This window comes from Nannobrachium achirus (assembly GCF_963921795.1).
Source record: "Nannobrachium achirus genome assembly, chromosome: 12".
Lineage (NCBI taxonomy): Eukaryota > Metazoa > Chordata > Actinopteri > Myctophiformes > Myctophidae > Nannobrachium > Nannobrachium achirus.
In genome coordinates, this window is record NC_137832.1 from 1002501 (window position 1) to 1015000 (window position 12500).

At 42.9% G+C, this 12500-nt stretch overlaps 1 protein-coding gene across 1 annotated transcript in view; it reads right to left on the reverse strand.

The window, feature by feature from the left end:
• Positions 1 to 12500, reverse strand: part of mef2cb (myocyte enhancer factor 2cb) — a gene marked incomplete at its 3' end in the record, with an annotated part of 85680 nt that overhangs the window by 15621 nt on the left and 57559 nt on the right. The window contains exon 4 of the mRNA XM_080737900.1: positions 1 to 107. This exon is cut by the window's left edge and continues 37 nt beyond it. Coding sequence (XP_080594026.1) covers positions 1 to 107 — 107 coding nt within the window. The remainder of the gene's footprint in view (positions 108 to 12500) is intronic.

Consider the following 12500-nt stretch of genomic DNA (forward strand, 5'->3'; position numbering starts at 1 on the left):
TCGTTGATTTTACGGTATTTGTCGTCCGACTCGGGGCTGTGTCCCACCGAGTCGTCAGCCTCGGGGTCTGGACTGTCACAGCCGTTTAGACCCTTCTTTCTTAACGTCTGGAAAATAATATTTATTATTGTTATTAATATAAAAAATACCTGCTTTATTAATTGCGACCGAAGGTCGCATTTAGAGAACAATAAAAAGAAAACAGTAAGTCTAAACAAACAGTAAGTATATACAAAGAAGGGGCAGGGGAGGGTAGGGTTGGGCTAGGTTAGTTTATATCTGTTTGTATATAGAAGGATACACGAGACTAAGAAAGACAAAAAAAGAACAAAAAAGAAAAAAAGGAGGAGGAGAATAACGATACCAAAAGGAGAGAGAAGAAAGGGTGGATGAGGTACAATGTGCACTGTGCAGTCGGCAGTCTCAGAAAAGAAAATGTAACAAGGAGGTGGCAACGGGGCGGCCAGATAAAGTTATTAGGCCTGGATCCGACTTAAAGTCGACGCACAGGATTCCAGAAGTGTAGTGCTTATTCGCTCTTGTATCAAACCGGTACTCGAAACGTTGTTAGAATTTAACATATTTTCTAAAGTAAATATGGGGGCGGCTGTGTTAAGAACGTTTCGTTGTCAAGCTCAACGTTGGGCATTTGGACCTATACATGGAGAAATGGATCAAAACCTGTTTGGCCTAAACATGGAGATGTGGAGAACACTATATATGGAGATAGTCCAGTCCATCATATCATATGGGACTACCGTCATAGACAGTAGCCATTGTTAGGCCGGAGTCAATGGCTGTCTGTCTGTCTGTCTGACTGTCTATACAGGAAGTCATGTCACATGACATACTTTTTATGCCCATATATGAGTCATTCTGTACCACATCTCCATGTTTAGGCAAACTCCACACAGAAAGGCCCTATCGCCAACCCCAACTAGGGTGAGGGCGATAAGGCCTTTCTGTGTGGAGTTTGCATGTTCTCCCCGTGTCTCCTAGGGTTGATACCCTCACAAAAACATGAACAAACTCCCCCCAAAATGACAACTAAAATCGTCAGAGAAACGCTGTGGTTGGCCAGATGGTCAAGAATTGGCGTGTCAACCTCAGGTGTCTTACTAGTATATGTAGATCATATACTGTAAACTAAAGAGTCATCAGCCTCAGGGTCTGGGCTGTCAGAGCCATTTAGACCCTTCTTTCTTAACGTCTGGAAATAAACATTATTATAAGATAATAAACGTAATGTTTATACCTAGGGATGGAGCTCATTCATTTTTATTAATAAAAATCGTTCCTGATTATTGAGCCAGGCTTTTATCCAGACCACTGTCTGGATAAAAGCCGTCGTTTTCTAATATTTTGTGAAAAGATGTGAGACGACAAATTCTGAACAGAACTGGTATCTTTTTTTATTGTCCAGTTGTTGTGACTGTGAGTTTGTGGCTGACCACCATCTATGAAAATGACAATTAACAAAAGTAACACATACCGTATTATCATTAAATATCATTAAAACAATCATTCATTAATGTTGCAATAAGTGTTAAATGTCTTTATATTATGAATAGTACTGTAATCATTTCTTGATGGCCTCTTGTCTTGATTGTGTAAACATGATGTCATGGGACGCTATGCTCGATAACAAGCTTGATAAGCCCAAAGCTTATTGATACCGGGTAATTAATTCATACACTTTTCTCTCCTAAATGTAGTTGTTTCATTGGGGACATCTCATTAGTCCTAATTTAGTTAGGGTTAAGTTTTAGGGTTAGGTTTAGGCATAGTTTTACTGAGGTTAGGTTTAGGGTTAGGTTTAGGTTTAGGCATAGTATTTTTCACCAGGTTAAGCCATTCAGAACGGGTACACTATATTGTGTATCATTATTTTATGCTTTAACTATTGAAAAATAGCAGATATACAAGCTCACAGCGCGGCACCGAGTGCCGCGCTGCGAGCTTGTAGATCTGCTATTTTTTTTAAATCGTGAAAATTAGAATTTTGACCCGATTCTATAAGTGTCTTTTGAATCCTTCTAAGGTTTTTTTGAAAAACCTATGTTTCTATGTCAGCAATCTGGCCAGCCATCGTCAAAGAAAAGGTCCTTTTCACTTAAATGGAGCTCAGTTAGTCTGTTCTTGAGAGACTACTATGTCAGTGGTTCTCAAACCTTTTCATGTGAAGGACCCCCAAAATGATATGTATTTGGCCACGGACCCCCATCTCAAAATATTTAGTTCCAGGGACCACACAGAAGCAAAATTTGAGTTACAAATGTTCGCTTTGAAAATACATATATTCAAAGATTTGCACACATTTTCACGACTTTTTTCAAAAATAGCAGATCTACAAGCTGTGAGCTTGTATATCTTCTATTTTTCACTTGTTAAAGCATTCAATAATTCTAGGCCTAACATCACCAGATTCTGACTAATGGGATGTAGGAACAATGAGATGTTTCATTTGGCTACATCCACCCTTCCTTCTGCAGAACAGAATAGAATAGACTAAAACCTGAGTGGAAACTACACAAGCCTTTTCACATTATAGAAAGTAAATAAAATGAAAAGAATGAAACATGCTAAAGTATAATAACCATGGCAACGAGGTTTCTACCTGAACTACGGCGACACGAGTGATGCTGTAACCATGACTACACCATGTTATATTATCTTTTATTATTTATTATATTATCTTATCTGTTACTTTGTTGGAGGAGAAAATAAGACTTTATCAAAAGCAAAAAAAAGAGAGAAATAAAAGAAGCCTATTCAGAATATTAAAATATTCCCCAAATTGATACAAGATTCGTCAATTGAAAGTGAAAGTGTTTCTGTGAATGTTAATTATTTTATGTTATGTTTTATGTTTTAATGTTGATTTTTTTCCCCTTAATTCCATTTATTAAATGCTATCTTTAAGTCGTTCCACCTTTAAATAGTTCTTCCATTCAGTCAGACCTGTGTCAACAGGTCAGACAGACTAAACCAGGATACACAATCTGATACTAACTTTGATTAAAATCTTTAAGTAAAAGCTCTCAAATGAACCTTTAGTCGAAACAAAGAGTTCATCTGAGGTAGTTTCTATCTATGACCACCTGAGGGCGCCCTGCCCCCATTACTGACCATTACTGACCAGAGACAGAGACAGACAGACAGACAGACAGACAGACAGACAGACAGTGTGTGTGTGTGTGTGTGTGTGTGTGTGTGTGTGTGTGTGTGTGTGTGTGTGTGTGTGCGTGCGTGCGTGCGTGCGTGCGTGCGTGTGTGTGTGCGCGCACCAACATGGGAGAGAGAGAGACAATAGAAGTATATTGATGATAATGAATATTAGTTCACCCCCCCCCCCCGTTATGTTGTAGTCTTGTTGTCAAGTCAACAGAATACACACACACACACACACACACACACACACACGCACACGCACACGCACGCGCACGCGCACATACACACACACACACACACACACACACACACACACACACACACACACACACACACACACACACACACACACACACACACACACACACACACACAGAGAGAGAGAGAGAGAGGGAGAGAACAAAGGCTTCTTGAAGACAATCTTCTCTTCTGGTCTTTTATGGAAAAACATCTCAAAATGTAAGAAATTAAAATGAATTGGAGCTCTGGAGCCTGTTTCACCAAAGCACAATTAAATCCAGGCCAGGATTTAAGCCAAATCCAGGTTTGACAAAGCCTGCTCCTTATACAGCCTGGTTTATTCCGTTCACTAACTCCAAGCCAGGCTGAGAAGGACAGGCTTTGTTGAGCCAGGATGGTAAAGCGTTCATGATGCAGTCCTTGATGGTGACCAATCATAGCACTGAAGAACACAGCGTTTCTGAGCTAACAGAAACAAACATGCACTGGATTAACAAATCTTGGCTGTTAGCCTGGTTGGGAGCAGGCTAACTTCACAGCTTAATCCCCATGGTAACTAATGTGGAATAACTTTAACGAAACCAAGTCCTGGCTTAATATACATCCAGGTTAACTGGCTAGGCTAATCTGCCGAGATAATTCAGGTATGTATATATATATATATATATATATATATTAGGGCTGGGATGCGATTAAAATTTTTAATCTAATTAATTACAGGCTCTGTGATTAATTAATCGCAATTAATCGCATTTTAATCGCACATCGATATTTGACCCGAGAAGCATTTTTTTCAAGTAAAACACATTTTGTTGTACGAGTAAATCAATGAGTGAGTCTTTTAAATCTAAATTTTGCATCCACTGGGCCAAGCAAATCGCTCTGATCGGCTACTTATGCCTTTGCGTTTGTTGTCTCTTCTTTGTTGGTGCATCGCTATGATCGGTATGCCCGAAACCGAAGGTTCTGAGGTGCAAAAACTAAGTGCGATTAAAATGCGTTAATTTTCTGTAATTAATTAATCGCAATTAATCAGTTAAAGTCCCAGCCCTAATATATATATATATATATATATATATATGCGTGTGTGTTAGGGATGTGAAAAAAAATCGAAAATCGACTCGAAAATCGACTCATGCTCACGGCGACTCAAAAAGTACAAGTTGAAAAATCGAATATTTTTTTATTATTATTTTTTTTATTACACTTTTCTAAAGTTTTTCCCCCAAAAATGTTTTAATCGCTTCAAAAACGTTATAAGCGTTAATGTTTTCCAAATGTGAGAGGACCGGTGTGTGGGTCTCTGTGTCGGGGACGAGTGCATGTCTGTGTTGTGCATGCATGCATCGCAGATTCGCATGCTAGTCAGGTCCGCGGACTACTGGTTGAGAAACACTGCTGGACTGGTCTGATGCGCGCGTCATAGCAGTGCGCGCTGACTTGTTTTGTTTACGTGCCTGTGTGCATGCATGGATCCATAATCAGGCATGCTTGACACGAAAGCTCGCTTGGCAGCGTCGCCTCGTGTGCAGTGATTTTGTCAAGATTGACAATAATACAACACAAAATACATTACTCGTCGTTAATGCAAAACACCCGTGGACGCGGTCGGGGAAGGACAGCGGGTCAAACAAGCTCCACATTGATACACCAGCCTGGGGTGATAGCCACGGCAGCCAGAGCGTTCCCACTATACTACGTTCCATGGACTTTAATTGTCACTCCGCTTCTAGTCTCTAGAGAACAGACTCTGTGCTGCTAACGCAAGGAAGAGCAATTATTATTAGGGCTTTGATGCAAGTTCTGATGGGTGCAGCTGCATAAGTTGTGTTGCTTAAAGTAATGCGCCGTTGTGCTCTCCTCTCAGCTGCTGCTTAGCAGAAAAAAAAGTGAAAAAAAGTCGATCGACGCGTCGTTTTTCGGCCGCGACGCGTCGATGCGCAAATAATGCGTTGATTAACATCCCTAGTAAAAATATATAATAATAAAATATGTCTATTTATGTATACGTCTATGAATGTAATGGAAATTGTAAAAATAATATCAAATATCAAATATGAACTTGTTGCTCAAATGCCCCCCCACCACACACACACACACACACACACACACACACACACACGCTTACAGTTCTTTGTCCACTGCGTGGCTTATCACTGGCTTCCACAACAGGAAGGGGGGGGCAACAATGACCAGTGGACTGACCTTGAGAATCCCCCTCCCCTCCCCTCCCCTCCCCTCCCCTCCCCTCCCCTCTCCTCTCCTCTCCTCTCCTCTCCTCTCCACCCCCGGCGGGGCGGGTTTAGGGTTAGGGGGGGTTGGGGGGGGGGAAGCCCGGGATGCCAGCGGTACAGAAATAGAGCTCCATTCTTCCTTAAATGTTTCCACAAATAGTTTCAAAGAGAACAAGGCATCATTTCATCTTAATGAGTGGCGTGAATTGTTCTGTTTCTGTTCTGAGACCCAGTGGAAAGACAGCGCACGCACACACACATGCACGCACGCACACTGAGAGCTGTGGAAAGAAAGCTCTGCCGTCCTGCTTTCTGGCAGGGTGGTGTCACACACGCACGCAAGCACGTGCACACACACACACACACACACACACACACACACACACACACACACACACACACACACACACACACACACACACACACACACACACACACACACACACACACAGACACACACACACACACACACACAGACCACATATTGGCAGGGTTCAAACCAGCTTCTATTTTTAAACTCTTTCTCCTTTTGTTGTGTCAGACTTCCTCTGAATAGATTATTATTATTGACCTTAACAACACCATACTGTTTACTTATACTGTACTGTACTTAAACTTATTATATTTGACTATACTTATACTGTACTATTCATGCTCATTAAACTCTACTATACTTATACTGTACAATCGTTTGTTATTAAACTCTACTATGCTTATACTGTACTGTACTTAAACATATTATATTAGACTATACTTATACTGTACAATAGGTTGCTATTATTAAACTCATTAAACTCTATACTTGTACTGTACTATAGGTTGTTATTATTAAACTCATTAAACTCTACTATACTTCTGGTCTGAAAGTTTTTTCTCTGATGCGGAATAAAATGCTGAGCTGGACGTTCTGTAGACCATGTCCTTCAGCCACTCCCCCTGAACCCTAACACACACTACAGTTCTCAACGGGCCTGAAAGTTAAGGCCGGGCCCAGCCTAAGTGGGCCCTAACTGGGCCTGACTGGGCCTAACTGGGCCCTAACTTGGCAGACCCAAAAACGTCGAGTGAGGTAGAGTGGTGTTGGTTAAGAATTTGAGAACTCTATCACAGAGTAAAAGTAATTCTCCCGTTGCCAAGTCCCGCCCGTTGTCCCGCCTCTCTTCACACCCATTGGTTGCTGTGTCTTGGTGGGACAATTCGGTGGGACACTCCATCCACTACCATTTCAATTCAGTTGCTTTGTTGTTATTCTGTGTTCAATTCTAATTTCAAACTTGGTTTCAGTAAAATGGAGCTGCTCGGCTCAGCATGTTTTTAAATGTTATTATTTCTCCAAAAATGATGGTTTAGCAAATTCAACATAAAAAAGGCGGAACCAGGGTGGGACAAGGCAGAAAGAGCCTGCTGGTTGGTCAGGCAGGGACCAATCAGAAGGCTGACAAAGGGTGAATTGCGCCAGTAGGTCACAGTTTACTGTCAGAACCGGCACAGCTTGTCCGTATGCGTGTAACGCCTGACACTGTGGTTCCCCTGACACATCACTGTGACATCACAGGTGAAAAAAAAAACTACTAAATTTCCCCCTTGGGATAATAAAGGTATCTAAAGGTATCTATCTAAATCACAGTGATATTCAGAGCAGGGATCTCCATATATGGGCATAAACAGGTGACATCACAGTGGTGTGGCTGGTTCAAGGTTCAAGGTTGTACTTTATTGTTACGTCTTTTGTACAGGTACATAAGAGTAAAAGTTATTTTTGTTCGGCATCCTTACAGACAATGCAGTGACAGGGATCTCCTTGTATGGGCATAAAAGGGATCGTAAGTTGTGATGTCATAATCCCTTTTATGCCCATATATGGAGATCCCTGATGTCATCAATATTAAGCCCATATCTAACAGGGGAAACAGGGAGAGTTGACTTCCTTCACAGTCAGACACCTGACCATTAACCTCCTGTTCAAACCACTAGTGACACCCATAGGGTGTCATTATGCATCCTCCTGCTCAAACCACTAGTGACACCCATAGGGTGTCATTAGACACTGTAACCTCCTGCTCAAACCACCCTACAGGGTGTCATCATGCATCATGCAACAGGGTGTTCCTCTGACACCCGTAGGGTGTCATTATGCACCCTATAGGGTGTACATCCTCTAGCGGGGTGCAAATGACACCTTTCTCCCCAGAGGAGCAGAAAGCTCCAACTGAAGCCAAACTAAACAACATATTCATTATAGACACATTTTAACGTCTTCAACTACTTTTTTATAACTATAATAACTATAATACTACAATACTACTTTATATAATAACTATAATAATACTATAATACTGCGTGCGTGCGTGCGTGCGTGCGTGCGTGCGTGCGTGCGTGCGTGCGTGCGTGCGTGTGTGTGTCTCGGTGAATTAAATAATAAAGTCCTTTTATTCCGGAGGATCAAATGTTTATCGGCACCATTGGGTCGCCCCGGGCGAAAGACAGAGAGAGAGAGAGAGAGAGAGAGAGAGAGAGAGAGAGAGAGAGAGACAGAGAGAGAGAGCAGCCTCGAACTTTGCTTACTCACTCCTCTATTTCAAATAACACCCCCCATCAACCCCCCCACCCACAGAGAGAGAGAGAGAGAGAGAGAGAGAGAGAGAGAGAGAGAGAGAGAGAGAGACTCTCACACACACAGAGAGAGAGAGAGAGTTAGTGTTCCACTCCTATTCTTTTCCTCTCTCCCAGCCAGCAAACTATTTTTAGCCTCGCCGCACGCTATTTATAGAGACTACCGCTTTTACAGGCATTTATTAAGGAAAAGGAATACACGCACGCACGCACGCACGCACGCACGCACGCACGCACGCACGCACGCACGCACGCACGCACACACACACACACACACACACACACACACACACACACACACACACAGTGACCATGGTAGCTCAGAGCAGCAGGTTTACAGGCGGTGGGAATCAGCACATGGTTGTAATCACTGGAGATGAGAGGACTCTACTGGAGGGGAGGGGGGGGGGGGGGGGTTCATCGGGGGAAAGCCAATGTTTCTCTCAGTGGTGTAAAGTAACTAAGTATATTTACTTAAGTGCTTTACTTAACTCATTTAATGCCACAGACATAGACTGACGAGACTCATCAATTAGGCAGCCAGGCCAGGGACGGAGATTGACGAGGAAAAAGTACTTAACAGAAAGTACCACTAGCTGACACTCTTCCCCACCCTGTGACAAAGTTTGGGACTTCCACCATATTTACAAAGCAAAATATTATTATTTGAAGTCACCGTCACAAAATCTTGAATTGTTCATACTGGTCATTTCCACAAAATACAGTGTATTACAAGCGCTCCAGCTCAAACATAAAGGCGGGGGTCAACACGAGCCCAAACGGCTGCTGTCAGATCCAGGGACGTGCAGAGAATGTTAGAGGGGCAGGGAATGAAATATCTAAAAGGGCCTTTTGGTGAAAATATTGTGACCTCCAAGCTCACAACGCGTCACACTGCGAGACGTTGTGAGCTTGGAGGTTGGCTATTTTCACTACTTGCATTCATGGTCTGGAGAGGGCACTTTCTAACAGAGGATAAAGAGCATGGGCTCAAGCCCCCTTTGATGTGTGTGCACGTGCCTGGTCAGGGCGACAGAGAGAGAGAGAAAAAAAAGAGAGACACAGCCACACAGCCGCACACACAGGATCACACAAACAACACAGTCATTGGCCCCTTACCTTGCTTGGTGTATTACATTCTAAGATGAGGAAAAAAAACATCCACAAAGATCGATCCAGTAATCCACACGTGCGCCCGACCGCCCGTGCATGCATTTGAGCATTCCCTGCGTGATGCAGCTCCGAGATGAGTTCATCACTTTTCTCCTCCACAATCGGTCCGTTGCGGGACAGCTCCGCCATCAGGAACACTGTCTTCTTACCTTTTGTGAACATATTATCCAAAAAGTAAAGGTCTCATCGGTTTGCTTCTCAAGCGTGGAAGAAAATCGAAGCAGCGTGTTGAAATAAAGAGTTTAAATCACTCCTTTTGTCAGCCAGTGCATTATTTTCCCCACTCATTTTCATCGTGTTTATACCACGTGGCCACCTGTCTAAAAACATGGGACTGTCTGACAGAATAAGCGATATAAACTCTTTATTTCAAAACGCTGCTTCGATTTTCATCCACGCTAGGGAAGTAAACAGATGAGAGACTGGTATAGGACCTTTACTTTTTGGATATGTTCACAAAAGGTAAGAAGGCGAGAATCGCAAAGGGGGAGTTTTCCCCCAGGCGCCCGATTCAGCGAGGAACCTCATCTCGGAGCCAACGAGATCAGCTTGTTATCTGATACACACAAAGAAAATGTTTATAATCCAGTGAACGATGGTGTTTTAGGATTGTGTGTTGAGTACTGACTTCTCTTATTTGTTAGTTCCATAAAGTATTGTGTGTTGAGTAGTGACTTATCTTATTTGATAGTTTCATAATGTATTGTGTGTTGAGTACTGACTTATCTTATTTGATAGTTCCATAAAGTATTGTGTGTTGAGTACTGACTTATCTTATTTGTTAGTTTCATAAAGTATTGTGTGTTGAGTACTGACTTATCTTATAGTTTCATAAAGTATTGTGTGTTGAGTACTGGCTTATCTTATTTGTTATAGTTTCATAAAGTATTGTGTGTTGAGTCAGCCCGTTTTCACTCCCTCTGCTTCACCTTTCAGCGTCACCTGTGTGAGGCGTTGGAATGGTTACAGCATCATCCCGTCAGACGCGGGAGAGTCTTAGTGCGCATGCGCCGACACATGTTTACTCGAACATGTATCTATCGTCAGTGGGATGCGAGCCACCGCCTCTGTGATCATGAGCCATGCTGCCCTACCGACTGAGCTAACAATTCTGGCTGACAAAGCCACTTTTTTTTTTGTGTTTTTATCTTTGACAACGTGGATTCTAACGCAACGCGGAGGATTCTAATGCAACGTGGAGGTAAAGTGTCCGACCGCCTAAACTATGCCTAACCCTAACCCTAAACCTAACCTCAGTAAAACTATGCCTAACCCTAACCCAAACCCTAACCTTAACCTCAGTAAAACTAACATGTCGGCGCCTCCGTGCGCCTCCGTGCAGAGGCGCCGCCATCGTGGATAGTGGCGTGATAGGTAACGTCGGGTGCCTGGTAAACCTTACATAGCGGTTTCGAATCCCACTTCGGGAATGCCTTTTTTTTTCTCCTTCTTCTTAGAAAACTGGGCTTACGCAAACGTCCCCCACTTGAAGCAGTAGGCATACCCAAAGCGTCCCCCCCTGACGCATTAGGGTACTTGACAGGGCGTCAGGTGTCTGACACCTTGGGGGTGAGAACCTGTTGGTTGAGTACTGACTTATCTTATTTGTTAGTTTCATTATGTATTGTGTGTTGAGTACTGACTTATCTTATTTGTTAGTTTCATAAAGTATTGTGTGTTTTAAAGCATAACATTGGATTCTGACAAAGACTGAAAAATTAGGAGGTTTATTTTGTGATTTGAGTTTGTTTTAGCGACCTTTGTAAAAATACACAGTAGGCCGACTGAACTTTGCTGCATCGAATTACCAGGCATTTTTAAAGCCTAATAATTCAGATAACTCAATCTATTTATCAAAACATTTCAGAAAAAAGGCTTTACACCAAAGAAAAAAGATACCTGACACTGGCGTGAGTTTACAAAACCAACCCGCTTTCATGTTTTTTGTAACTTGATACATTGTTTATTGTATTGTCAATCATTTATACTTAATAATTGATGAATTGTTTATTGTATTGTCAATAATTTATAATTCATAATTGATAAATGACTATTGGTGAAACACTATTAAATAATGTCAGTTTGTTCTCTTAAAAGGTCACGTGATTTTATGTTCTCTTATGAAGATCACATGACATAAATGTTCTCTTATGAAGATCACATGACATACATTGATGTGTTCGTCACATGACTCCACCCCCCCCTGCCCCCGGTGGAATGTCAGCAAGCTGCACACACCTGCCATCCCCACAGTGTGTGTGTGTGTGTGGGGGGGGGGGGGGGGGGGGGGGGGCACTAGGCGGGGGAGCTTTGCTGAATCTCATTAGCCAAGCAGGTAGTCATTAACAGAATGACCTTTGGAAATAATTACCAACCTCTCTCTCTCTCTCTCTCTCTCTCTCTCTCTCTGAAGAGAGAGAGAGAGAGAGAGAGAGAGAGAGAGAGAGAGAGAGAGAGAGAGAGAGAGAGAGGTCTTGTGTTACTGCTGTTTGAGATTAGAGGTGATGTGAACTTTCAGATTAGAGCTAATCTGCTAGTCCTGGTGTGTGTGTGTGTGTGTGTGTGTGTGTGTGTGTGTGTGTGTGTGTGTGTGTGTGTGTGTGTGTGTGTGTGTGTGTGTGTGTGTGTGTGTGTGTGTGTGTGTGTGTGTGTGCATGTGTCAGAGCATGTGAGGAGGTCCATGTCCATCTGCCACCGCTGTGATGTCGTCCCCCCCACACACACGCACACGCACACGCACGCACACACCCACACCCACACACCCACACACCCACACACACACACACACACACACACACACATACATACACACACACACACACACACACACACACACACACACACACACACACACACACACACACACACACACACACAGTGTGACACAGACAAATCTGGCAGCATCACCATCCACATGCAGCCAGAAGCAATTAGGATATGCAGTGTGTGTGTGTGTGTGTGTGTGTGGGGGGGGGGGCATCATGAGTCTGAGCACCATTCGGAGGCGGAGCTTAAACACTGTTCATCACAGGACAGCAGTGGCTCAGGAGGTAGAGCGGCCGCTTGGAA